This window comes from Macaca fascicularis, chromosome 2 (genome assembly GCF_037993035.2).
Source record: "Macaca fascicularis isolate 582-1 chromosome 2, T2T-MFA8v1.1".
Classification (NCBI taxonomy): domain Eukaryota; kingdom Metazoa; phylum Chordata; class Mammalia; order Primates; family Cercopithecidae; genus Macaca; species Macaca fascicularis.
Window position 1 is genome coordinate 51,534,253 of NC_088376.1, and position 26,553 is coordinate 51,560,805.

The 26,553-nt window shown below is 37.2% G+C and overlaps 1 protein-coding gene across 11 annotated transcripts in view; it reads left to right on the top strand.

Moving 5' to 3' along the window:
- Positions 1 to 24,873, top strand: part of AGTR1 (angiotensin II receptor type 1) — a 44,832-nt gene extending 19,959 nt beyond the window's left edge. For 6 of the 11 annotated variants that reach the window (XM_005546040.4, XM_005546047.5, XM_065540081.2 and 3 more), the window contains one exon: positions 22,860 to 24,873. In XM_005546040.4, coding sequence (XP_005546097.1) covers positions 22,860 to 23,986 — 1,127 coding nt within the window. In that variant the 3' untranslated portion in view covers positions 23,987 to 24,873. Of the gene's footprint in view, positions 1 to 20,643; positions 20,742 to 22,859 lie in introns of all 11 variants that reach the window. The other 5 variants (XM_005546044.5, XM_005546046.5, XM_005546043.5 and 2 more) reach the window with 1 other exon arrangement.
- The last annotated feature ends 1,680 nt before the right edge of the window (positions 24,874 to 26,553 follow it).

Here is a 26,553-nt window from a genome sequence, read left to right on the forward strand (position 1 = left end):
AACGTCCTTATGCTTTTAGAGGCGTTACAGGGCAGGAACATTATGCAATAATTCCTTTTAAAAGAAGTGAGCTTCCTAGTATTACACCTTGCCTGGCAACAAATGTAACCACTTAGTGAAATGCGGGCGTAATTAGAATCTATGAAAATCTAGCGTCAGAATCCCAAACCTCTATGCAATACTCAGTAAATTACAGCTTTTATGTCTAATATTTTCAACCATTCTACTTAAATATGTGAATATATGAGTGTGGAGTTCTTTAGGAGGCCTGCCCATATGCTAGGGAAAGGTTTTGTCATTTCTAATCAGGATGACCCTGTAAATGGGACACCTCATGTTCAAGTTTCTGGAAGCCTCAGAGCCTGGGCTGCTACTGGCAGAGGATAGACCCAAATGGACTACTCTAGTGAAAATCTCTAGGTGAACGTGGAACGCAGTGAAAACCTGGGGTATCCAACTTGCAGTTGAGGCCACCAGCAAGTGTCACCTCTGTTATAACTTTAACCAGGCAAGCTCAGTCTCATGTATTAGTTTATAAAATTGCAACGGAGCCTTATAAAATAAGACTGAAAGGACATGAGTTTTTAAACCTATATAGTATGACTAATTAAATGAAATTTTATTTTAAAATCGTCATAAAAGCAGTAAAATTGGTGTTTTAAATAAACCAAATGGGAATTCAACCACTTTAATTTTTCCTTTTGTTCCAATAGGAAAATAAATGCTTTAAAATTTGAAGTTAAAACACGGGTTTTAAATATATTGAGATAAAAACTGTTTTGTGTAGGCATTTTGAAGAAAATAAATTTTGTTCCCATGATTTGTGATTGGCCATTGATTTCCGTGTTTGAGAGTATAAAGGTGTGCTCAGCTGTCTACTAGAAATAACAGGGGAGACTCAGTCTTGTTCCAAATGGAAGGGCTCCTATTCGGTTTTGTCCTTCATTTCTTAAAGTGTTGTGATTTTTTATTCCCTGGTGTCATGTCTTGAGATTTTAAATCTTAAAACATGCAATTAGGTATTGAAGTTGAAAGCTGAAAGTCTCAGCCAGCTAGTAATGGTTTTTTAAAATAGGTAATACAGACCTCTAGTGGTTGAACAGTTTGAAAGCCTCTGCAAGAAAAGGAAATTGTACAGAAAGTACCTGCATTTTAAGGGGAAAATTTAGTTAAAATTATTCAGATGACAAAATTCACATATTTCATAGAAAAAAAAAAAAAGCCAGAATGCGCTTCAAGGGAAGGTGGCATGCTTCCTATCCTTTTAGATGTTCCTCAATTCCTCTAAATAATCAATAAAAAAAAACTCTAGCCAAAGTCACAGCAAGAAGTCTGGATCTATATTATTTTTCTCTAAAAGATACTGTGAACAGAGCTGCTAGATCTCTGTATTGTGTGAAACATATATTTTTGTACACAGTTTTGCCTCACTGGAGCTTTGCTTCCTTTATACTCCAGGGGCTCCCCATGAAAACAGAATCTCCAGCCACCTCAACTTGCCTGTCCCGTTCTCAGGTTCTGTCCATGGGCAGCCACACTTCAGTGGGCTCAGCGATTGGATGGCTCTTTAGTCCATATGAGAGGGAAACTCCATGTGCCTCTAGACTAGTGCTTCTCAAACCCTAATGAACACCCAAGTCACCTGAGGAACTTGCTTAAAATGCAGATTCTGTCCCGGTCTGGGGTGAGGCCTGAGGTTATCTTGTTCGTAAACTCCCACTTGATGCTAACGCTGCCCATCCAGGGCCACCCGGAGCAGCAAGCCGGTTCCATGACAGCTCTCTTTATTTTTTAGTTACATTTTTTGTTTTTACTCGTTTCTTCTTTGTTTGCCCTTTTACTTTAATGACATCTCTTAAATTTTTAATATTTGGATCTGTAAAAGATATAAAGTTCTCTTTCACTTCACTATGCACAAGTATCTCTGGCAATCTGTTATTGAAGTTTTGAGAAGTTGATCTCACATTTTAAATACAGATTCAGTGTCATCTCTTTATCTTGAAAAGTTCTTGATAGTTGTGAGCATCTCTCTAACTGCTTGAAGCTACTGGGCATTTGTAGCTACAATTAAATATCTGATTAGCCATATTGGGAGAGTGGGTTAAAAGAGGTTTTGTGCATGTGGTAGATGTGTAGGAAGCTAAGGGACCAAAAAACAACCACATCATAAAATCAAGCAGAATAACACACACACACACACACACACACACACACACACACAGGCTCAAAGCATAAGTGTCAACAGATCAGAGGAAAACATGGGAGAATGTATTTTTCATACCAAATCTATTAAAATTCTATCTAAATAACTTCCCATCATAGCATGTGGTCAACCTTATTTTTCAAATCCGTAATTTTAGAACTTATGTCATGGGGTAGTCTTTAAAAGGCTCTTGCAAACTTTTAACATCTAGTTTCAAATCAAAAATAATATGTTAACAAGCTGTAGCATAGAGGGAGTACATAAATTATCATCGTTGCCCTGCATGAATAGTAATTCACAGGTTTGGCTCAGCCACAACTTAGATGAAATAATTAACTATGTACAGTACTTAACAATATAAAAGTAATTAATCTAGCTGCCTCATACTGGTTTGGCCTAAATAAACATGCAATAAAAAAGCCATAGGATTTTATTATTTTTTTACTCACGTTACCACTTTAGGATGTTGGAATTTTAATATGTCAGAAGAAAGATATCTTTGCATTAAAAAATCATTTTCTTTTCAAATGTTAATGTACTGATTATAACTAAGTGAATTCCATATATTTATAATTGTGGGCAGATGTTCTCAATTAATAGTTTTATTCATTCTGCTTCACAGTTTAGTGAAAATGATTATTTTAAATTAAGGTGTAAATAAGAAAAAATGAGCTTTTGATTACTATAAATCACACAGAATTTGTTGGTGGTACTATAATCCTGTGTAGGTATAGCTTTGGCAAAACATTTCAGATAAGCTTGTTTTTTGCCTCATGGGTTCTGGGAGGAGGTGAGTTGTCTATTTGTCCTATAAGGTCTTTGCCAGCATGTTCAGAAAGGTAAAAGGGCAAGGTCATTAATTGGCTAGAGGGCAACAAAGAAGGTAGTTATCCCTGTGTGTGTGGTCAAGAAAAAAGGGCTCAGGTGATCTTGCCCAGGAGAGAGTAGGTTCATTCAGCTTCAGTTCTTTTGGTAAAAGCCCATTCTCAGTGTATGAGTGTTCCTTTGCCTAATCATCTAGACTATAACATGTTTTCCCCTATATGACTCCATCGATTAATTGTTGCAGTATTATCCCCACTTCATAAATGGGCAGAGAGGATGAGGCTGAGTAGTTCTTCCAAAATCAAGTAGCGTGTAAGATGTAGTAGCAAAACTCAAACCCAGAGACTTCTGCTTCCAGCCAAGATGGAATAACGGGGACTAGATTTACCTCCCCATCTAAAACAATTTTAAAAACTGGACATACATATGAAACTGGTTTTCAAGAGAGTGGACATCCGATAACAAAGGGCAGTGATCACTGGAGGATAGGAAACAAATGACCTGGGACTGTCCCAGCCCACTGCGTGGAGGGAGTTTGCAGGCATGATACAGGGATGGTACACCCAGGTGGAACTCGGGGTCCTTCCTGAGTTGAGGAAATGGAGCTGGGAGTCCAGAGAGGCCAAGGAGGCTAGAGTTCAGAGTACCAGAGAGTTGAGAGCTGCACAGAGAACCCAGAGATCTGCAAAGGGTACCCCTTGTGCTTCAGTGCATGTGGGTAAAGAATCACCCAAACATATTAGAGAGAACAAGCCCCAGAGGTCATCAAGAGCTAGAAAATAGTTCCTATTTCCACCAGCCACAGTGGAAAGTCTCAAAATTCATGGAGCATCAGGGTAGCATACTCATTAGGTTCTTGCCTCAGGAATGGGAAAAATTTAGCCCTAGACTAATTGCTGCTCTGGTCCCACCTAAGAAACCATAAAAGTCAGACTCAAAAGAATTAAATTATTTGCAAGTAACTCAACTGCTTTTCAGAAAACAGATGGAGAGTTTTTGCAGGAATACAAAAGCATCCAATATCCAACAAAGTAAAATTCACACTGTTTAGCATCCATTATAAAATCACCAGGCATGCAAAGAACCTAGAAAGTACAACCCATAAAAAGAAAAAAAAAATGAATAGAAAGAGACCCAGTCAGTAATGACACAGATGATAGGATTATTACACTATGACATTAAATGGTTATTATGACTATTTCATATGTTCAAAATGCTCGATGGAAGTTTGAACATATTAAAGACATGGGAGATATTATTTTTAAAAAGGCTGAAATTGAACTTCTAGAGATGAAAACTACAATGTCTGAGATGAAAACTTAAACTGGGACTTCAGATGCTAAGACTACATTTGTTTCACATCCCCCACAACATTCTTCCCTGGACACTGAGTTTGCTCCCAGCAGCTGAATACTTCATGCTTAATACTTTCTTAATGCTGAACTCTCAGAAAAAGTCCTTCATTCCAAGAAGTGATGGGAGGGTGCCACTCTGTAGCCTCTCTCTCATCTCACTCTAGTCCCTGCTGGCCTGGAGCAGATTCCACTCCCTTCATGCACTGATACTCCACTCTAGACTGAACCTCCTCAAGAGGTAGCCATCAAGCCATCAGCAGTCCTCAACATGGCACCTTCTGAGTCAGTTAGAAGAGTTTGCATCATCAGACCACCATTTTCCATCTCTGTTTTCTGACTCACCCCAAAACTCTAGTTAAAAATCATGACATGTTATCTCTTCACATGAAATACAGTTAATAAGGAAGTCAGCATTTTTGTAGCTCCCAACGCTTCATATCTAAGGAGCTGTGTATGAAATCATGAACTGTGTTCTTCCAACCAGCCAAGCAATTAAGCAAAGTATACATGTCCATGTTGTCCTTGTACAGAGTTTGAAATATGCTCATGAGAATTAAACTATTTTTCAATAAATCTGAAAAATCAACTTGCTTGTCCAGGAAGTTTTATTCGGGATAGAATCCCAAACAATGAATGCGCTAGCCAAGTGTTACTATTAATCAGAAACACTCCATATTCATCCAGGATTAATCCTGTGTAACTCCCTCGGTCAGTGTAACAATATATTCTCTTCATGCACTTTGTGTGTGTGTGTGTGTGTGTGTGTTCCCAAATCTGCAGTGAATGTATTTAGAAAATACATTAGTATCAAAAATACAAATGTAGCCTTAAAACATAAATGTACAGATAATTTCATACTTGTAGCAGTGTTCACTTCAGAAACACTTCACAAGAACTATTTAAAAATAAATATTTTCAGTATTTATTTAAAATATTTTAAAATGTAAACTCCTCACCAGTCATATTGCCAGGGCCGTTGAATGAGTGTGGCTCTATGAAATAGCTTCAGTTCCTTTCACTACTGATGACCTTTTGAACACTAGATAATATTTGTCAAGTAAATGTCAAAATAGTATGCAGGAAGAACCAAATCATGGATTCTGTTCTGCATTCACTCACCTAGAGACATCACTTTGGAGCACTTTAGAGCAGCAACAGCTCTAAGAGACGTAACAGTATGCTTCACAGGCTAGAAAAATGTAAAGGGAAAAATAAGTTGCTAGCAAGAACAATGAGGGGTGGGGGTGAAGTTCAGGCTGCCATTCTGAAAGCTTTCTCAGACTGGGTTAGGTTCATCTCACGCAGTGCAGACTGTGCAGGCTGGCTGTGTGAGATCAAGGTAGACAGTAGCCTCGTCTCATCACATCTCTGTGTTTTCCCATAACCTCCAACTATTCAGCCATGAATTGCTAAATGTAGAATGGAAGGGGGAATGTCTAATAAACAGAGACATACTTCAAGTCTTCAGTCTAGTTAAAACATTGGAACGAGTGTCTGCACCATCTTTCTGGGGCTTGGAGTCTCTTCTTAGTTCTAAAATGAGATGGTTGGCCTGGATCCTAAGTTTCAAAATTGGCAGCCTTTTTAACTAAATCTAATCTGCAGAAGAGTTCTGTTAGGTTCCACAGTGTTGGGTATATATATAGAGAGAGAGAGAGAAAACATTTTAAAATAGGATATTTCACATGAAATTTGAAATTTTAAGTTTATATTTTAAAGTTAGCTGTTTTCCCCCACCTCATTACAATTGGCACAATTGACTATAGCCAAGAAGTGACCCCTTGTTCCCCCTCCAAGAAAGGGGGAGGGCCCTCCATTCACCACCATGTCCACTTCACCTATTTCTCCCAGCCTATATATGTATTTGAATATGTGAACCCTGGAATGTATAACGTCTAGAGACCATAACAACAATACAATGCTATGAATCTCTGACTTACAAGGAAAACAAAAGACTGTAGAGAATAGTAGTTCAACCACATTTTAGGTTAAAATAGACTTTACTTGGATAACCTGACAACCAAAACATCTTTGATAATATAGTAATTGTGTATGTTTACCGGACAAAGGGCATACATATATAGTCTTGTATTTCTCTGAAGAAGAAAATCAATAAATTCGACCCATAAATTTCTTTCTATAGCAGACATTTTTGTGACTTCCTGACTCACAGGAGATAAAGCTACCCTCCAAACCTAAACCAAAATTCTGTAAGTTGAAGAATGACTTTTTATGTAAAGAGAACACACTGGTTTCTGATAAGATATAAAGACACCATGTAATTTATTTAGGGAATGGTTCTAAGGTGATCATTGACTTATTTATACATCTATAGCTACTGGAATAGACTGATTCCAAAAATGTATTTTCTCTGAATTGGAATATTTTTCATATCAAAATATCCAAAATTATTAGCATATTATGTTATTCTCACAAAGTCCTAATGAACTTCACAAATCTGCCTGCTCTATACTGAGTACAAAAAATACTTAGCCTAATTTGTTTTTCCATTATTTTATATAGTAATAAAGTAATACCAAAAATGTTATTACCAGAAGCAACATAGTGTTGTATAATTATTAGAAAGTGAACTCATGAAATCCTATTAAAAAACAACAATTACCACATGTTAAGTCAGATAATTCACAGAAGAGACTTATATGAATACTAGGGGAGCTGTAGGCAACAAAATTTTTCTCTGAATCCTGCATTTTGAAAAAAGTTTCTGTCATTTAATTAGTTGAGATTTGATTCACCAACCAAAGGTCTATAGTGTGATATGTTTTCTTCCTCCATCATAAAGTTAACTTAAAGTCATCAGTACTTTATGTATTTATTCTTTCACTTCTTCCCCAAAAGTAATTCTTTAAATTGCTTTATGGGATTAATAACAAATTATATCATTATATATTATTGTATTATTAGGGCTTCCAACCTCATTCTAATCAATTTCTTGGCCATATATAATAATGCAACAAATTGCATCTGTAAAGTAAAATTTTATGAAGCAATTTACTTAGTATATGTATGAGGACATATTAATATATATTGAAAATATTTATAATGATAGTAACAATATTTATTATGTAATATATGGCAATTCCCCCACCCAACTTTTATTTAAACCTTGTGTTAACAGCATAGAGTCTGTTTTTATCCCATTTTAAAGATGAGGAGACTAAGGCTCAAAGAGGGTGAGAAAATTGGACAGTTACAAGTTAGTTAGAGATGGAGACAGGTTCTTTTTGTTTTGTATTGTTTTTGTGACGGAGTCTCATTCTGTTGCCCAGGCTGGAGTGCAGTGGCGTGATCATGGCTCACTGCAACCTTCACCTCCTACCAGGTTCAAGCAATTCTCCTGCCTCAGCCTCCCAAGTAGCTGGGATTACAGACATCCGCCACCATGCCCAGCTCATTTTTGTATTTTTAGTAGAGACAGGGTTTCACCATGTTGGCCAGACTGGCCTCAAACTCTTGACCTCAAGTGATCCACCCGTCTTGGCCTCCCAAAGTGCTGGGATTACAGGCGTGAGCCACCATACCCGGCCGGAGACAGGTCCTTAACCCTGACCTGTGAGACTGCAAACGTTGGTTTGTTTCCTATGAGGCCAGCCAGATAATAGACTCTGCTAACATTAATTAAATTAATGTCCTTTTTAAGATTCTAGGTGCTGAATATATATCTCTTGGTCTATAAATTAGCTTTGCACTTCAGCTATTCAGTACACTTGTTTTTTTATTGTATCTAGCGTATTCTTACCGAATGGGTATAATATACTGTCTTTTGAAGAAATTATTTTGTACACGTAATCTTAAAACACTCTTCCAAGGGCAAGGTAGAGGCTTCATAGTATTAATATCATTTCCATTTGTCAGATCAAAGTCCAATGAAGATTTAATGATTTGTCCAAGACCTCAATTTCTAGAGAAGCAAAGAAGAATCCCCAAATTCTAGTTCTAAGTTTATTTTTTCCCTTGCTAAATCCTAAATCCTGCAGTCAACTGATTTTTTTTTTTAAGACGGAGTCTCGCTCTGTTGCCCAGGCTGGAGTGCAGTGGTGTGATCTCAACTCACTGCAACTTCCACCTCCTGGGTTCAAGCGATTCTCCTACATCAGCCTCCCGAGTAGCTGAGATTACAAGTGCATGCCACCATGCCTGGCTAATTTTTGTATTTTTAGTAGAGACGGGGTTTAACCATGCTGGCCAGGCTGGTCTCGAGCTCCGGACCTTGTGATCTGCCCATGTTGGCCTCTGCAAGTGTTGAGATTACAAGCATGAGCCAGAGTGCCTGGCCTGCTGTCAACTGATTTATGTTCATCAACTTCTTAAGTTACTTTGCTCTTTTACTCATTGCCTTTGGTTTTATGTATTAAGATTTAGCATCAGCATTCATAATATTTTTTCACTCTTAATTCTGAGTGTTTCCGTCTGAATGTTTTTTTAATTTTTGTAGTTTATGGGCTTTTTCTTCATTTACCCCCAATTATCCAGGAAAGGCTGTGTGCATCTTTTGAAAACTCTGATGTTCTCAATGAAGAGACCTTTTAAATGACCTTGTTTGTCCCCCACCGAGTTGCATATCACAACTTCAAATGTCTCACTAAAATGTTACCCATTTGGCATCAGTATACAGAAAAGCCTGCACTCTGAGATAAGAAAGAACAGTGGTGTTTTCATAGTAAGAGAATAGAGTTCTTAATGGGAAATGGGGAGAGTATAATTTCCACTGATTTAGCTGGTCTTCCAAACTTTATGGTACTTTTCTCCTTGAACTAGCCTATAAGACATTTGTAGAGAAAATACCACAGGCATCAAATTTTGGGTATAGATGTCTATTAATGTTGCTCCTTACAAAGCTGTTTCGCTGAATTGTTTCTCCTTGCTTACAAAAACTACTCCATGCCTTTATTAGTCAGAAAAGCAGTTTTGTAGAGAAGGCAAGTAACAGAGAATCAAGCTAAGTAAGTGAAACTCTCTGATTGTCAAACTTCCAGAAAGTAACGTTTGTAACTAGGTATGGTATGTTTGTCCTCTGTCTTTCTCGCTGTTCTCTACTTGGTTTCTAATGAAAGCCTTGATTACATGTTATATTTAATGTACTGTTCCACAAAGAAGAACAGGCCTAATGTGAATGTACAGCTGAATTTACACTTAAATATTGCAGTCAGTTCAGACCGGAAGGATACAGATCAATGCCCTTTGACCCTCCGCCAGATTCCCTGAAGTGTCTATGGCAGTGATACCACAAGAGGGCAGGGTTTGACTTCCGGACTAGGTGGCTTCCTCCCTTCAGTGCGGACCTTGGGGCCACCACAATATCCATCAATCTCCTGAAACTCTAATGATGAATCTGAGCTCAAATTCCCTCTTTGGCTCTATCTGTGCAGAATCCTGAAGTTATGAAAAATGCTTACAGACGGTAATTTCGAGAATGATCTAACACAGCAGATATTTAGTAAACTCCCTGTTTGAGAGCTCTCACTAAGCACCCAACACAGCTTTAGACTTTGGTTACCCAATAGGATGTTATCTTTTGTGAGGGATCTGTAGTTTTCCTGGGAAGATACAATGCATGAAATAAAAGCCTCCAATAAAATTCAGTATACAGTTAATGTATTCCATAAAAGGTGAGAGATACAAATTATCAAAGGTTAAAACAAAAAGTAGGGACCAGAGCAGGGTTTTTCAGTAGCAACACTATTGACATTTTGGATTAGATAATTCTTTGGTGTGGGAGCCTGTCTCATGCATTGTAAAATGGTTAGCAGTATCACTTGTCTGCCTGCTAGATGCTAGTAATACCCCCACACCTCCCTCTCCCACACTGGGAAAATCAAAAATGTCTCCAGACATTGCCAAATATCCCTGGAGTACAAAATCACTCTGATTGAGATGCACTAGACTGGAGTGTGAAGAGATGACCATACCAAAAAATAAAAATAATAATAATACAGCCTTAAACCATTACTTACAGAATGTCAAAAATGTAAGGACCTGCTCTCTATTCCTGTTTCTTCACCTGAGAAATGGGAATAATGATGCCTTCCCTCGTAAATCTCTCGTAGAAATGAAAGCAATTAATGCAACAATTGGCACATAGTAAGCATCCAATTAATAATAAGTGATCAGTGTTACTATTGCTAATATTAAGCCACTATTATAAGTCCTTTCTATTAATCAGCAGAAACAAAAAGAAGTATAAAATAATGGTACATTAAAAAACTTAAACACTTGTATGTCATTTTGTGCTAAAGTTATGAAGCTGAAAAGACTGAATTGACATTTTCCCCATTGATAGAAATAATCTCAAAAATGTTCCATCTTCCTTGTGAAAGGCAAAGGCCAGCAGCTTGCACATCCCCAGCATCTGATGAGTAGTTAATGATCCAGAAATAAACTGTTACATGCTTCAGGGAATTTCTACATATAGAGAAGTTCCATGTAAATATTTCTCCAAGAGGTGGATTGAGAATGATAATTCACTTTTACCCTCTTAATTTGATTTATAAGCTTCACCTATCTGGCAGGAGATAAGAACCAAAATTAACCAAGGAGAAAAAAATAAACAAATGATTTCAAGTGACCATGATCTTCAGCTGGAACTAGTAACCGCAAAAATTTTGGAACTGCAGAGGAACTGGGCTGAAGAAGTTCAGCCAAAATTATTTGTTTATAAAAACTAGAGAGTGTTAGATATTTCTATCACACTGGCTTATCTGAAATTTCTGCTGGCTCAAATGAAATTGTATTCTTCTATTTCCTGCTGTGGGGTTCCTTCCCTAACCACAATTACTTTTGGATTGGAGACTTATAACTTTGAGAACAAGGAGAGTCTCAGCTTAGCTAGCTGGAAGAACCAGAGGAGAGTTTTAGTATCTCCTGAAGAAAGAAAAGCACTAACAGGGTTGTAGCAGCATTCGGGACGAGTGGAGTCAACATTGACAGTTTCTGACTCGAACAGTTTTGTTGCTGGTAATAAAAACAGAAGTCACATGCTGAATGTGAAGGTAAGAAAAGGAGAATTTGCAATGGCAAAGTTAAAAACAAGAGGAGATGATGGTCTTGGTATGGCACAGGATGTTAAAAAAATTCTCCTGTCCTTAAGGAGTTACTGCTATATGAGTAATGTGCCACTTCCCTACATAGCCTTCTATGCAGAAATGCTATATTTCCACTTCACAACCCAGGAGGTGCATTTTATTTTACATTTAGCGGAGGAACAAACAATCAGAAGGCAAAAACTGGTGCATTATTTTATGTAATTCTCTTGGAAAGAGTTCATTTTTAGCTTCTGCTCAGACAGCACACAACTACTGGGAATATATTTTAATTTCAAATCTGATGTGTGACATCTGGTAACTCATTTATTGCTAATGAAGTTTTCACAGGAAGCAGCAGTCACCAGTAGCTCATCTTATTTTTCAGTTGGCAAAGTGTTGTTTACCTTTTATTGGCCTGGCATCGGTGTCTCTTATCACAGGCTATTTAGTTAGAAAACGCAAGTAGCCTAACATAGAAAAGAAATGGAGTGGTAGATAATAGTAGATAGAACGGTCTAAGTATTTTTATTACAGTGATGTAATATCACTGTAATTTATGTTTACAAATTATGTAATACTCAAAAGGAATTCTCAGAGCTGGCAAAACAGTCTGGTCCAAGCAGCCTCTCAGCAGTGCCTTTCAGCCTCCCCTCTCTGAGTCTTTCCACCCCTTGCTCCTACTTTAGTTTCTTCCACTTCTAGCACCACGTGCGGTTTCCCAATTTCTCTTATCCAAATTTACTCACAGGGAAAAAAAAATTAAATTAGTCATTTACACCACAGTGTGAACCTAGTAACACCAACGAAAGTCTCAAAGTTCTAGGGTCTCAGAGCACCTCCAGACCCATGATCTCATTCGGTGTTTCCAGCAGCGTTTTGCACCAAACTGGACACATGCTTGCTACTTCATCATGCTCATCCTGAACATTATTATTGTCATCATCATTTTCCAGATGAAGAAAGTGAATCACAAGTCAAGTGACAGGCCAAAGGCTCCACAGGTCATAGGAGGTAAATCATGTGCTTGATTGAGAACTTTTGGCTCCCATCACTATGCTCTTCCCACTGTCTTAACTCTGGTTCTCACCTGAGCCATTGTGTTTCATCTCAGGTAGATCTTAGTTCTGCCTGAGAAGGTATGAAGGTGGGTATTCCACCCTACCTGAATTATAGGAATTTTAGATATCTATGAGCAGGTGCAAAGGGGATTTTACTAGATGACATCCTGCTGGACACACTTTATGCCAGTCCTGAATGGGTAATAGAAATATGCAGTTTAATGAGTAAGTTTCTCATATTCAGTTTTTGATGCTTCATAAACGTTAAATGAAAACATTTTAGCTGAGAGTACTTTTGTTGTTTGTTGGATTTGGTTTTGCCTGTTAATCAGGATTATCAGCATTTAAGCCAGCATCGCAAATGAAGTTGCCTACAGGGCAGTGCTTTTCAAATATTAGTGTGTATCAGAATTACCTGGAGGGCTCATTAAACACAGCTTGCTGAACCCCACCCACAGAGTTTCTGATTCAGTAGGTCTGTGGTGGGGCCAGAGATTTGCATCTCTAACAAATTCCTGGGTGATGCTGATGTTGTTGTTTCAGGGACCACACGTTCAGAACCATTGCTAGGGGGCCAACTAGGGGACTTCTGTGAGTAAAAGCACCTACACTGTGCTTCCAATACAGCAGCCAGCCCCAGAGTGATGAGCACTTGAAACATGGCTAGTGTAACTGAGGCGTCCTGGAAGCATACATTATACCCTGGGCTTTGAAGACATAGTACAAAAACTGTGAAATATCTTAATAATTTTATATGGATTACATGTTGAAATGACAATAGTTTGGATATATTGGATTACATATTTTATCAAAATTAATTTTACCTGTTTCTTTTTACATTTTAAATGTTTTTAATAGAAAAATTACAATTATATATGTGTCTCACTTTCTATTTCTTTTGGACAGCACTGAACTACAGAACCATAAAATAGAGGGGTATTAGTGAACTACAGAAAATTCAAGTCCCAAAAGCTGTAATACTCTGAGGACTAAAGAAAATATATACGTTGATCAGATTTGCCCTAAGGGGTCAGTTTGTACCCAAACATTTGCTGCCACAAGTATTAAATGTAGAAACAATCCAATATCTACTATTTTACTTTTCTTTCAGGGTTAATCAAGTGCCTTGTTATAATTCTTCAAATAAAAGCATTATTATAATAATGAAAAATATTTCTGCTGAACTTCCGAATAAAAATATTTAGTAATATTTTGAAAGTCTGAGCTTTATTTAATTCGTTCTACTTACCCTTGTATTATAGAACAATTACATTTTAAAAATGCTTTTATGTCTTCCAAAGAACTTACTTTTTATTTTTAGCAGTCCATGAAATAGAGCTGAGAACAGGTGTTGGTATTCCCATTCTAAATATCTTGTACTATTTAAAGGAAAACAAAGTGAAACATTAGATTGTGTTGCCGGTTATGGCAGAGCAGACTCTTTGCCAGGACAGCAGTCCAATGCTTTCTCTTCCAGGCAGTTCTGCTATTCCTCAATTTTTACAGCATTTTTATGTTAAAAAATAAATAAATAAATAAAAAGTAAAGAACTATAATGCATATAAAACTGTGTTTGAAGAGAAGGAAACTATGTGATAAAATCAAATAAACATGACCCTTATAGCTTTAGTTTTCTTAGAACAGAGGCCCTTTAACTCTCCAGAATGTTGAAACCTTCTCTTGAAGTTCTCTTATAATACTCTGCCCTCACCTCTGTGTTTTTATCTGGGCAATTAGACCACATTAACTAATTGCTAAACTTTAAAAAGTTGTATTTTCTTACAAAGCATTTCAGAATAGGTTGATTTTCTATGGTATTTTAACAGTGTCACATTGTGCTCCTCTCTTCACAGGACCATGTAATCTTAACTCTCTAACTTCATGGCAGGCTTTTAGTTTTGATTTTCAGCCATGTTCCAAACTGTATTGTTTGACCTGGTAGTGTCAATAAATAACACAAGAGATGTCTGAAAGGCTTACAGCTTTTGGCCATAAATGGAATGAAACAAACTAGTCCAGATAGGGCCCAAACTCTTAACATTGACCTCATTAGTCTAGGACCACAACCAGCTATCCAAATATGCCTGGAAAATATTTCTTTGAGTAATAGTTAATTTTTTAAAAGAAAGAAAAAAAAACCTGTGACTATGATCATCTTATGTTGAGTTTCTTTATTCATCTTGAGTAAACAGTAAATTTTTTTCACCTTGTTGTTTTAATACAAAAAGTTCTGGTGTTTAATATAGAATATTATTAAATCAGTGTGGGATTAAAAATATCTATATAGATAGCTGATTTAACAATATATGACAGCATTAATCAACTGCCTTGTTATAATTCTTGAAATTGTTGTTATTCTACTTGTCAAGCAATTTTGCCCTTCTCTTCAAAAGATGCATACCTGTTCAAAGGAAGGATTATAAAAGTTCATGCTTCAGAAATTTTTTTTAAGAGTATAACCAACTCCCTGAGGATACAGGGGTCTAGGGAAGCTAAATGACAGCTTCAGGGTCACCCAGCTAGTGAGTGGGAAAGCTAAAATTAGAACCTCAGTCTGCTCCCACATTTTCCACCAATTTGCAGACTATCATTAAAGAATATTTCTTCTGCAATCAGAACATTGAGCAATTTGGAGAAACGTACAGTATATCGATATTCTAGCTTCATTTAAAATTTATGGTTATGTGGCTTGTATCATGTTAAAAGCTTTAATCTACAATGAATTGTCATGTGACCAATAACCCTAACATAAAACTCATAATACATATAAATTCTCTAATATTATCATAATTTCTTAAGGGTGCAAATTAATTAGTACCTCTTTTCCTGCCCAATAACTTTCCTCACGCCCCTTAAAATGGAATTTGAAATGAGATAAACAGTTGCTGCTGCTGAATTGAAGTTTCAGAGAAATAAAAGTGAGGTGGCCTCATATACAAAATCTGTGGTTTTGTTCAGAAGTTGGATGAAGCAACTGTTATTGACTAAGCCCACATTGGTGCTGCCCTTTTCTCTGTTGAAAAGCTTGTGAGTAGTCTCCAAGAGCCATATTATTAAAAATGATGTTTCCTCCCCATGATGGCTGAGATACTAATCCATTGAAATGTGGCGATAATTCTTGTGAGAAATTCTGAGTCTATAAGTTTGAAGAATTTAGAAGTGTAAGAGGACAGGGGTTCATTTACTTACAGGCCTTCTTCCAAGTTAGGTTTTATTTTCCTTTTCTCCTAGTCTCTGGAGTCTCCTCTCTCCAGACACCCTGGAAAGCCATTCATGGCCTTTCATATTTAACATGAGAGTATTTTCTACTAACACCAACATGTCAAAGAAAGATGTTTAAAGCATGTGAATTAGACTTGATCGTGTATCTTTCATTGGTACCTGTTTCTCTTTACTTTTTGGAATAAAATAAAAACAACAAAAACAGCTAAGAATTTGGGATAGTGATGTGGGTGGGAGGGATTGGGACATTCATCACAACTGAGTTGTTTAATTTATAGTAAGTAGGAACTTTTAGAGTTTAGAGAATTTTAATTGTAGTTTAGAATTTCATTATCAGACGGTAGTCTTGAATAATTTCCAAGAAGCTAAAATGTGGGATTAACATTTTACTCTCATTTTAATTCATATCCTGAATATAAATTTTATTATAAATTATAAAGTTTCTGAATTTCCTTTCATAAAACTGCGTTCTTTGGGTTCTTAGTTATTTTGGATGAAACAAAGGGGAGGGCTAGTTGGAAATGATGGAACATTTAACCACTGTCTCTACAGTTAGTCACAATTGGTACATGCAGAATTAATAAAGCAGCTTGCCTTGTTTTTATTTCTTGTGAGGTCAGACAACAGTGGATGATAATGACTTGGGAAGAGGACCAGAAGTCACTATTTACCATGTACACATATCAGAGAGTCATTTATTGAGTTTGAGGAGATTGGATCTTAAGTACTTAATTAGAATGATATTAGTAATTTTAATAAAATATTTTGCATTGAGAACTATTCACTCAGAAATTGCAGGGGTGGACAAAATCATCTCCAAATAAATCATTTAACATGAAGTTAGGCTAGGATTACCAACCAAGAGCATGGCATTCTCCTATGCATCTGACTTAAAAGCAATACTTGTCTCTTGCCCCATGGTGCCAGGTGGTCTGCCATGCTTCCCTCTTCGTGGCTGCCAGGATTCCCGCATGGAGGTAAATATAACCTGTAAAGGCTCAAATACTTCATCAAAAGCCATGACTATAATCCAAAGCTATTAGGTTTAAGCAACTTATTTGGAAATTATCACCTTCAAATAACATGTAGGGCAACCTCAGTAGAGATGAAATGGATGAAGCAGGCATGGAAACTGCCCTTCCTGCCTTAAATACAAAATACCAGATCACAGCTCTGAATAAAAGTTAAGACCACATTGGGCCAGATCAGGACTAACACTAGATACGCAGCTGACATAAAGTTCCAGTGACTTTGGCAGTGTGAAAGTCAGGACCACCAGGCACATGTACTGAAAGCAATTTAAGCTGTGTTTCCCGATTAAAGCCAGGAACTGAAAAATCACTGCCTATTCATGATGAAAGACTAGAAAACTTCTGAAAACCAGACAGAATTTGAGAATGATATAGATACTAAGCTACTAAATACTACAAATGTATAGTATCTGCAAATATATATATATATATAAGGTTGAAAACTAAGCTCAGAAATGAGCATTATAAACTCTTCCAGATCAAGGGAGTGCTGTACCCCCAAGCTGAAGTTTCATAGGCCACCATCATCCCAACACTCAGTCTTCCCAAGCAAGTTAATTCCCACCAAAAATGAACACAGTCAAAGATTACAAAACCTAAGCGGAAGTCCATTATCAAGAAAAAGTGTCCATAGGTGCAATAAATAGAATTTATACTGGAGGAACTATAAATAGTAAAGCAATTGGGTAGGGGCTCTTAACAGACAGATATTGAAAATGTTAAGGAAAATAAAAGAAGAAGTAGACTTCGTAAAATAGGAACAGAGGGCTAAGAAATAAGAACAAGTAGATCTGAAAAAGAAACGAGTAAAAACCCTAAAAATATTAGTGCCAATTTCTATGAGTCAATGAATTCACAAGTGAATACCTAACAGTTATTTCCTGTGGCCTTACTTGGTGGCTGGGGGCAGGGGAAGTGATATAAGAGCAGAAACAGTTGTTTTCTACATCTGAATTACAAAATAGGAACAATAAAGACAATGGTTTATTGAACAGGATGGTTTACTGAGCTGTCCAGCACTGTAAGCAAATGGCTTACAAACATTGGCCTACTCTTTTTGATGCTTGAGAGAGATACTTTGATAGAAGATTATTCCAAAATATAATTACTTGGTCTTTTAGTTCTCTCTTTATTATCATAGGACACTATGGGGAATTTTTTTTTCTTTAGATTGCAAACTAGTTTTAAAAAGAGCTTGTAATGAACAATTTAATTAGATTGGTTTTGGCTTGCCTAAAAGCTTAAGAAGGTATTAATATTCTAATCAAAAGTCTTGGGAAAGCATTCTTACAATAAAAAAAGGAAAGAAAATCTTCGTTCTTATGCTTTAAGAACCAGGAAAGCTGTCGAAGGATGTAAGGTAACTCTTACAAAAGCAATTGTTAAATAAATGTGGTTTGGCCACAATGAGCCAACACCTATGTTTGCCACAGACTTAGGTTCCCACCTGACTCACCGCAAATTTATTCAGCTGCTTAAGATTATTATTTACTCATACTTCAAAAGAACAGCAGCCTGGAATTTTTAGACTTTTAATGGCAACGGAAGGAACTTACCTATGATAAACATTTTTCTTTACTCTCATGCTTTCTTAACCCATGGCTGTTCTGAGTCAATGTTTGCCTTGCATTCAAAAAATAATAGTAAAGATTCAAGTAAAACATATTCATTAAGCACTATTTGAAAGATATACCAAGTGCTTTCACATTATCTCACTTTATTCCTACAAAGATCATGTGCAATAAATATCACTGTTCTTGTTTCCTACAGATGAAAAAAAAAAAAAAAAACTGAGGGTCATTTTCAGAGAAATTGGATAACTTACCCAGAGCCATACAGATGTGTACGTGGCAAAGGAAGATTCCATTTCAAGTCTTCCAACCCCAAATTCATCTTCCTTTCCCTAAGGGGAAATGGTGCTATGGAATTCATGCAAGCCACAGAGCTTGGATAAAAGGCATAGGAAGACCAAGCATAGGAAAAATAGGAAGAGGTGGATCCTCCTTTGTTTTTAATCAGTGTTCTACCGGCCTAGAACTCTTCTGGGAAAAGAAGCAGGATGTGACTGAAACATGGCTGCTTTCTAGATCTCACCAATTTGGTTTTTCTAGTCAATCACATCTCTCTCTCCTTCGACTTCCCACCAAACCAGCATCTGTTCAGCTTCAAAGAAAAAAGAGCCCCACTGTTTCCCAGTCATTTATCATCAATCTAAAGTAACTGCCAATCACAAAAGTCCCATCTTTATTTCTTTCCTTAGAAACAAATTTCTCGAGGGAAGCTTATCAGTAGCAGAAGTGCAGACTGGGAAATGACCTGTGTCACCCTCCCATCTAGAAATACACAGTGCACATCCAGATCCCACACCCCCAAGAGGGTTGTGCAATATCTATTAATTTATGAGAGCTGTTTCCCATAGATGATGCTGCAGGCATTAGTAAGGAGGGGAAAGTTCCAGCAATGACACCATCTCTACTGCACCTTGGCTGGTTTCCGGGTGCCATCTCCTGATCCCTCTCCCCACTCCCACTGCCCTCTCACCATCCTTCCCCCAAACCCCACTCTCCCCACCAATCTGGGTCAGTGATAAACACAGAGTATTCCACATGCCTCTGATATAACATTCAACAAACTAAAGCTAATACTGCCTTTAAGGCTCCTGTCCCCCCGGCTAGACTCCTAGAGGAGAACTGTGACTTTATTCCCCTTGCATCCTGGACACCCACACATAGTAGGTGTTCAGTGAATATATGATGAGTTGATGAATACCCACTGAATGTGCTGTTTGCCTTGCTCCTTCCTTGTGCTTCCTTCCACTGTTTCTATCGCCTAAAATTCTTCTCCCTTTTTCCTCTACCCTCGAGTATGAAAAAAATGTGTTTCCTTATTGGGTAGGGAGTCCTGGTAATTATACAAACATTTATGTAAAATGTTCTTCTAATTGGTATATTCCATGCTATGTCCAGATTCTTTCAAGTGAATTCTCATTGAGGTAATAATAACTCACCAAAGTTTCCAGGGATGATCCCCTAGCTGTTCAAAGCAACCTTTTATATATTAAATACCAGTCAATATGAATCAATGGTAACTGAAAAAAAAAGGTTGATAGCTTGTGAAGGACTTGGAGTACAGAACTATGCTTATAAATTGATTGTCACAAAGGCAGACTTTTTCCCACAGAAATTGTATTATGAATGCTAGTTATAGTTTGAGACTAGTTAATAAAATTCTACTCACTCCAAACGTAGGATTAATGGAACCCACATGAGTTGTGTGCTGTCAAAGTAGAGTCAAGAGTAGAGAGAAGAAAGAGAAGAAAATTTCCTCCCTGTTCTCACAGCACAGGGCACCCAAGGGCTTCTACAGCATAAAATGTACTCCCTTCTATTTTTTACTGCCCTTATTCCCAAGCTGAACCAAATATTTACCTCTGCCCTCATTTTCAGTTATGGAGTTCACCCAGGCCCTTTTCAACCTTCGAGGTTCCTTAACCTTTACATTACTAATTCTTTTTCTAAGCAAAATCCAGCTGATCTCTACTAGATGGTTAAAAGGATAGCAAATAGGTAAATTAATCCACATTAAGGCACAAATGACTGCTAGCCATAACCCTTTAATGACTAATTAATTTTTAATAAAGAATATGTGTTTATATAAATGAATGTATACTTCTAAGTTGGCATAAGTTCCGAAACAATAATAAGATGAACTAGAAAATCTACAAGCTATAGGGAAATCCTCTGGGTGAGAAAGAACTAGTCATACCTCCCTAAAAGCCTAGCCCTAGTTTCTGTTACATTATTTCTTCCTTCATCTTCTGTTTTCTAAACCACAAGTTTCTAAAAGCACCAAGGAATTTTCTACCTGTTTATTTTGTTTTGTTTTTGTTTCTGTTTTTTTCCCAAGGTGAGGCCCAGGTTGACACTGAGTATTCTCTGTGAAACTCTTCAAGGAGCAACACGTGATTTCACAGAAATTAGTCTCGATACGCTGCATTCCTAGCTGTAAGTTCTATGCTGCTCACCCATTCATTTGTCCATTCAGTCACTCATTCATGAGATATTTATCATCTGCCTCCTGGAATGTGTCAGGGCCTACACCAGTAAACAAGGAAACAAGTAAACACTAGTAAATTTTAAACAGGCTCTCCCCACAAGCAACTGACAGACCAGTGGAGAAGACAGATATGTCAACAGATGATTACAATAAAGTGTCAAGGACGGGTGCGGTGGATCATGCCTGTAATTCTAGCATTTTGGGAGGCCGAGGCGGGTGGATCACCTGAGGTCAGAAGTTCAAGAGCAGTCTGGCCAACATGGCAAAACCCCGTCTCTACTAAAAATACAAAAATTAACTAGGCATAGTGGGATGCACTGGTAGTCCCAGCTACTAGGGAAGCTGAGGCACAAGAATCACTTGAACCTGGGAGGCAGAGGTCACAGTGAGCCAGGATCACACCTCTGCACTCCAGTCTGGGCAATAGAGTGAGACTCTGTCTCAAAAAAAAAAAAAAAGTGTCAAGCCTACATCCAAAGTGTCAAAGGGCTCAGAAAAGTTGGGAAGGCTTTACCAAAGATGTGACATTTAGGGTAGATAGCACCTGTTTGTGGGTACCAATGTCCCCATGAGTCAAAGAAGAAAAAGATGTACATTATATAAGATGGATACCAAAAAGGAACAATAACGAGGACATGCAACCAAAAACTTACATAGGGAGAACAACTTCACTAACTCAGCGAAGGCGAAGAGGCCACTTAAGAACTCCCTCACATGTGTTCTCTCTTAAAAGCTGACTACTGGAGTTGTATCCCTTGCACAGCATCCCTTTGCACCAAAGTGAACACTACTTTAAGAACATGTGTTCAGCTCTCCTGAATGCCAAGCAAACCATGCTTGGCATGGCAGTGGTGTCCTATTTCTGCTGCTCTTTTTCCCCAGGGCATGCTGTTACAAGAGAATGCTCAGCCATGTTCATCTGGGGACCTGCTCCTGGTAGAGCAATAGGATCTGTGTGCCCAGCACCACTGCTCACCTAGCTGTCCTGGCCTGTGCCCAATGCTAACCTTCACCTCAGAGTGTGACTGTACTACATTTGGTGACGTCACTCTCGCTGAATTTTCAGCCTCCTTCCTGGGACTTCCTGATGGACTCTTATCCAGGGCAGAATGTGTTGATTTTCTAAATCACATAAATGAATAGCTTGACTGTTGATTATGTAGAAAATCAGAGCAAATATTTGCATGGCTTCGTGCAGTTCATTCCTGAGCATCTGATTCTTCCCAGAATTCCAGAAAACCTGCTGCTTTCTCAAGCCCTCAGTAAAGACATGCTTTCTTGATAATCCTGGCCAAACCTATTCATTTGACATCTTTGTTACACAAATCGTTAACCACAGGGTTAACTTCAGAAATGGCTGGCAGATATGAAGGTTAGAAGATTCATGCACTTTTGCTAGACTGAGTTGGAAGTTAAAGAATACATAGTTACTGACTGCAGAGGCCTGGAAAACAATGGAAAAAATCCTGTTCCTCAAAGTTGAGCCCTACCTCCTACCCCTCTTAAATCAATCGCCACAGTGACCAATTTGTCAGTCACCTAAAGGCAACTATTCTGACCACTTAAGGGAGAATACTTATAATCTTTATACCTAAGTAAAGATTGTGAGAGGAAAGAAATTATTTAAAGAATACGATATGAATGTGTCACACTTCTGAGTTAATGATAAAAGAATTGGTCCTGCTTACCTCAGGAAAAACTTTCAAGTCTTTCTGAAAAACTAATTTAATTCAGTAGTATTTTCTAAGATGTAGGTTATGTTTTTAATCAATTTGGAAACTAAGATTTACTTATAGAAAAAAGGAAAAGGATAGGTTTATTCACATAGAACTCCAATTTCACTTCTCTGGATGATATTTACCATTTTCTACAAAAGCAATTATGTTCTAAAATTTAAATGTGCATTCTTAAGCTTTATCAGTTCACAGAGTTTCCTTAGGAAATATGATCTAGTATTTTTTCCTAAGACAAAAGTTGAGTTACTGCGTTTATGACTGAGACATGAATGTTCATTTGTTTGTTTACAACAAGAATTATTTTTACCATTTTATTTTTATTTTCCCCAGGTGCATTTGATATAGTGTTTGTGACAAATTCGACCCAGGAGATCAAAATGATTCTCAACTCTTCTACCGAAGATGGTATTAAAAGAATCCAAGACGATTGTCCCAAAGCTGGAAGGCATAATTACATATTTGTCATGATTCCTACTTTATACAGTATCATCTTTGTGGTGGGAATATTTGGAAACAGCTTGGTGGTGATAGTCATTTACTTTTACATGAAGCTGAAGACTGTGGCCAGTGTTTTTCTTTTGAATTTAGCACTGGCTGACTTATGCTTTTTACTGACTTTGCCACTATGGGCTGTCTACACAGCTATGGAATACCGCTGGCCCTTTGGCAATTACCTATGTAAGATTGCTTCAGCCAGCGTCAGTTTCAACCTGTATGCTAGTGTGTTCCTACTCACGTGTCTCAGCATTGATCGATACCTGGCTATTGTTCACCCAATGAAGTCCCGCCTTCGACGCACAATGCTTGTAGCCAAAGTCACCTGCATCGTCATTTGGCTGCTGGCAGGCTTGGCCAGTTTGCCAGCTATAATCCATCGAAATGTATTTTTCATTGAGAACACCAATATTACAGTTTGTGCTTTCCATTATGAGTCCCAAAATTCAACCCTTCCGATAGGACTGGGCCTGACCAAAAATATACTGGGTTTCCTGTTTCCTTTTCTGATCATTCTTACAAGTTATACTCTTATTTGGAAGGCCCTAAAGAAGGCTTATGAAATTCAGAAGAACAAACCAAGAAATGATGATATTTTTAAGATAATTATGGCAATTGTGCTTTTCTTTTTCTTTTCCTGGATTCCCCACCAAATATTCACTTTTCTGGATGTATTGATTCAACTAGGCATCATACGTGACTGTAGAATTTCAGATATTGTGGACACAGCCATGCCCATCACCATTTGTATAGCTTATTTTAACAATTGCCTGAATCCTCTTTTTTATGGCTTTCTGGGGAAAAAATTTAAAAAATATTTTCTCCAGCTTCTAAAATACATTCCCCCAAAAGCCAAATCCCACTCAAACCTTTCAACAAAAATGAGCACGCTTTCCTACCGCCCCTCAGATAATGCAAGCTCATCCACCAAGAAGCCTGCACCATGTTTTGAGGTTGAGTGACATGTTCGAAACCTGTCCATAAAGTAATTTTGTGAAAGAAGGAGCAAGAGAACATTCCTCGGCAGCACTTCACTACCAAATGAGCATTAGCTGCTTTTCAGAATTGAAGGAGAAAATGGATTATGTGGACTGAACTGACTTTTCTAAAGCTCTGAACAAAAGCTTTTCTTTCCCTTTGCAACAAGACACAGCAAAGCCACATTTTGCATTAGACAGATGATGGCTGCTCGAAGAACAATGTCAGAAACTCATTGAATGTGTTGATTTGAGAAATTTTACTGACAGAAATGCAATCTCCCTAGTCTGTTTTTGTCCTGTTATTTTTTTATTTCCACATAAAGGTATTTAGAACATATTAAATTGTTAGAGGAGCAACAGGAAATGAGAGTTCAAGATTGTTCTGTCCAATTTCCAAAGGGCAGTAAAGCTTTTGTGCCTGTTTTTAGCTATTAGCAACTGTGCCACACTTGCACCTATTACTGCACATTTTGTACAAAGATTTGCTAAGCAGTAGTTGTCAAGTTTCAGATCTTTTTGTGAAATGCAACCTGTGTCTCATAGGTTTACACTGCCAAAACAATGCCCGTAAGATGGCTTATTTGTATAATGGTGTTACTAAAGTCACATATAAAAGTTAAACTACTTGTAAAGGTGCTGCGCGGGTCCCACGTAGTAGTGTCTTCCTAATATATTAGTTTGATTTAATATCTGAGAAGTGTATATAGTTTGTGGTAAAAAGATTATATATCATGAAGTATGCCTTCTTGTTTTAAAAAAGTATATATTCTACACATATATGTATATGTATATCTATATCTGAACTGCTGTTAATTGATTAAAATTTGGCAAAGTTATATATACTTTAAAATAAAATAATTTTATTGCAATGTATTTATCTTCATTACTTAAAATAGATACTAATTTATTTTAACATAAGACTACCTTGAATGATATGAATATATTTTTGTTTAAATTTTGATACAACTGATAGTTTAATACTATTGGTTATAGATTTTTTATCCTGCCATTGAAAAGATAAAAACATTTTGTTCTACTGCATGACATGGAATAAACACATCGTTTTGAATTTTTCAGCTTTTCACATAACAAAGAAAAAAATTAACTCTTGCTATAATGCTAGAACAATACATTATTTTACTAGTAATTTAATAACAGAATTTTTCTAGTTGTATACATTGTCATTCCAGGAAATTTAGAAGATATAGAATAACATAAAAATAAAAGTCATGTTTAGCTTCCCCAGTCAAAAATCATTATTTTAACATTTGGGAACTTTTTTTTCTACTTTTTTCATTCATTATACACACATACATGTGTCAATCCTGATATTGAAGTCATGATGTGTATAGTACTTTGTATACAGATTTTTCCCTTAATGTCATGGCATAGTAGTTTCTTACCCACTTAAATATTTTTCTAAAACATTTTAATATTTGTATAATACTACAAAATATGGACATACCCTGATACAGTTAACTAGTCACCAAATTGGAAAATTGAGCTTTTTTCTGATTTTTCAGTGTTATAAATTACACTGAGATGAGCATTCAAGTATGTGAATCTGAGAAATTTCCCATACTCCTAGAAGTGGTGCAACTAAAATACACATATGAACATTTTTTAATATTCTAACTACCTGTTGTCAGCATGGGGTATTTTCTAAATTCTTTTTTTTTTTTTTTTTGAGACAGGGTCTCACTCTGTCCCCCAGGCTGGAGTGCAGTGGTGTGATCTCGGCTCACTGCGACCTCCCACTGCTAGATTCAGGCAATCCTCCCACCTCAGCCTCCTTAATAGCTGGGACTACAGGCCTGCTCCACCACTTTTGGCTAATATTTTTGATTTTTTTTATAGAGATGGAAGTCTCACTATACTCCCCAAGCTGGTCTCAAAACTCCTGGCCTCAAGTGTTCCTCCCACCTTGGCCTCCTAAAGTGCTGGAATTACAGGCATGAGCCACCACACCCAGCTTAAATTTAACAGAAAAGAGAGATTTACTATAAGGATCCAGTTGCCATATGCAAGGGCCAGGATGCAATTGTGCCTGAAAAGTGTACTTTAACATTTCTGCTCCCATTGGACAGTTGCTTCATTCTTCTATTTAAAGGATGTCAATGCTCCTGAAGTTCATACAGGGCAGACTGAATGGCTCAATAAACTGTGGCCAAATGGTTGGAATTATGCATAAAATAATTGATGGTCGCTGTGGGCAAGGGGGTGTCGCCTCAGAGAGAGGCCTTGGCCACTGGGCAGAATTTTCACAAAGCAGACTGTATTACTCTCACATTCCTAAATATAAAGTTTTTGTGAATAAATATGGTTCCATATGCCTTATATAATTTATATTATTTCTAAGTTCATTAATGTAATGCCAGCCACTCATCCCAAAGGTCCTTTACTATTTTCACAAACGATCACCTCAAAAAAATAAATTTTACCTTATCCTAAATTATAGCATAAACATCCTATAGGAAATCCCTCCAGGTCAGCTTTATAACTGTTCTTTTTTTTCTTTCTTTCTTTTTCAATAGTTGAGGATTTTTTTG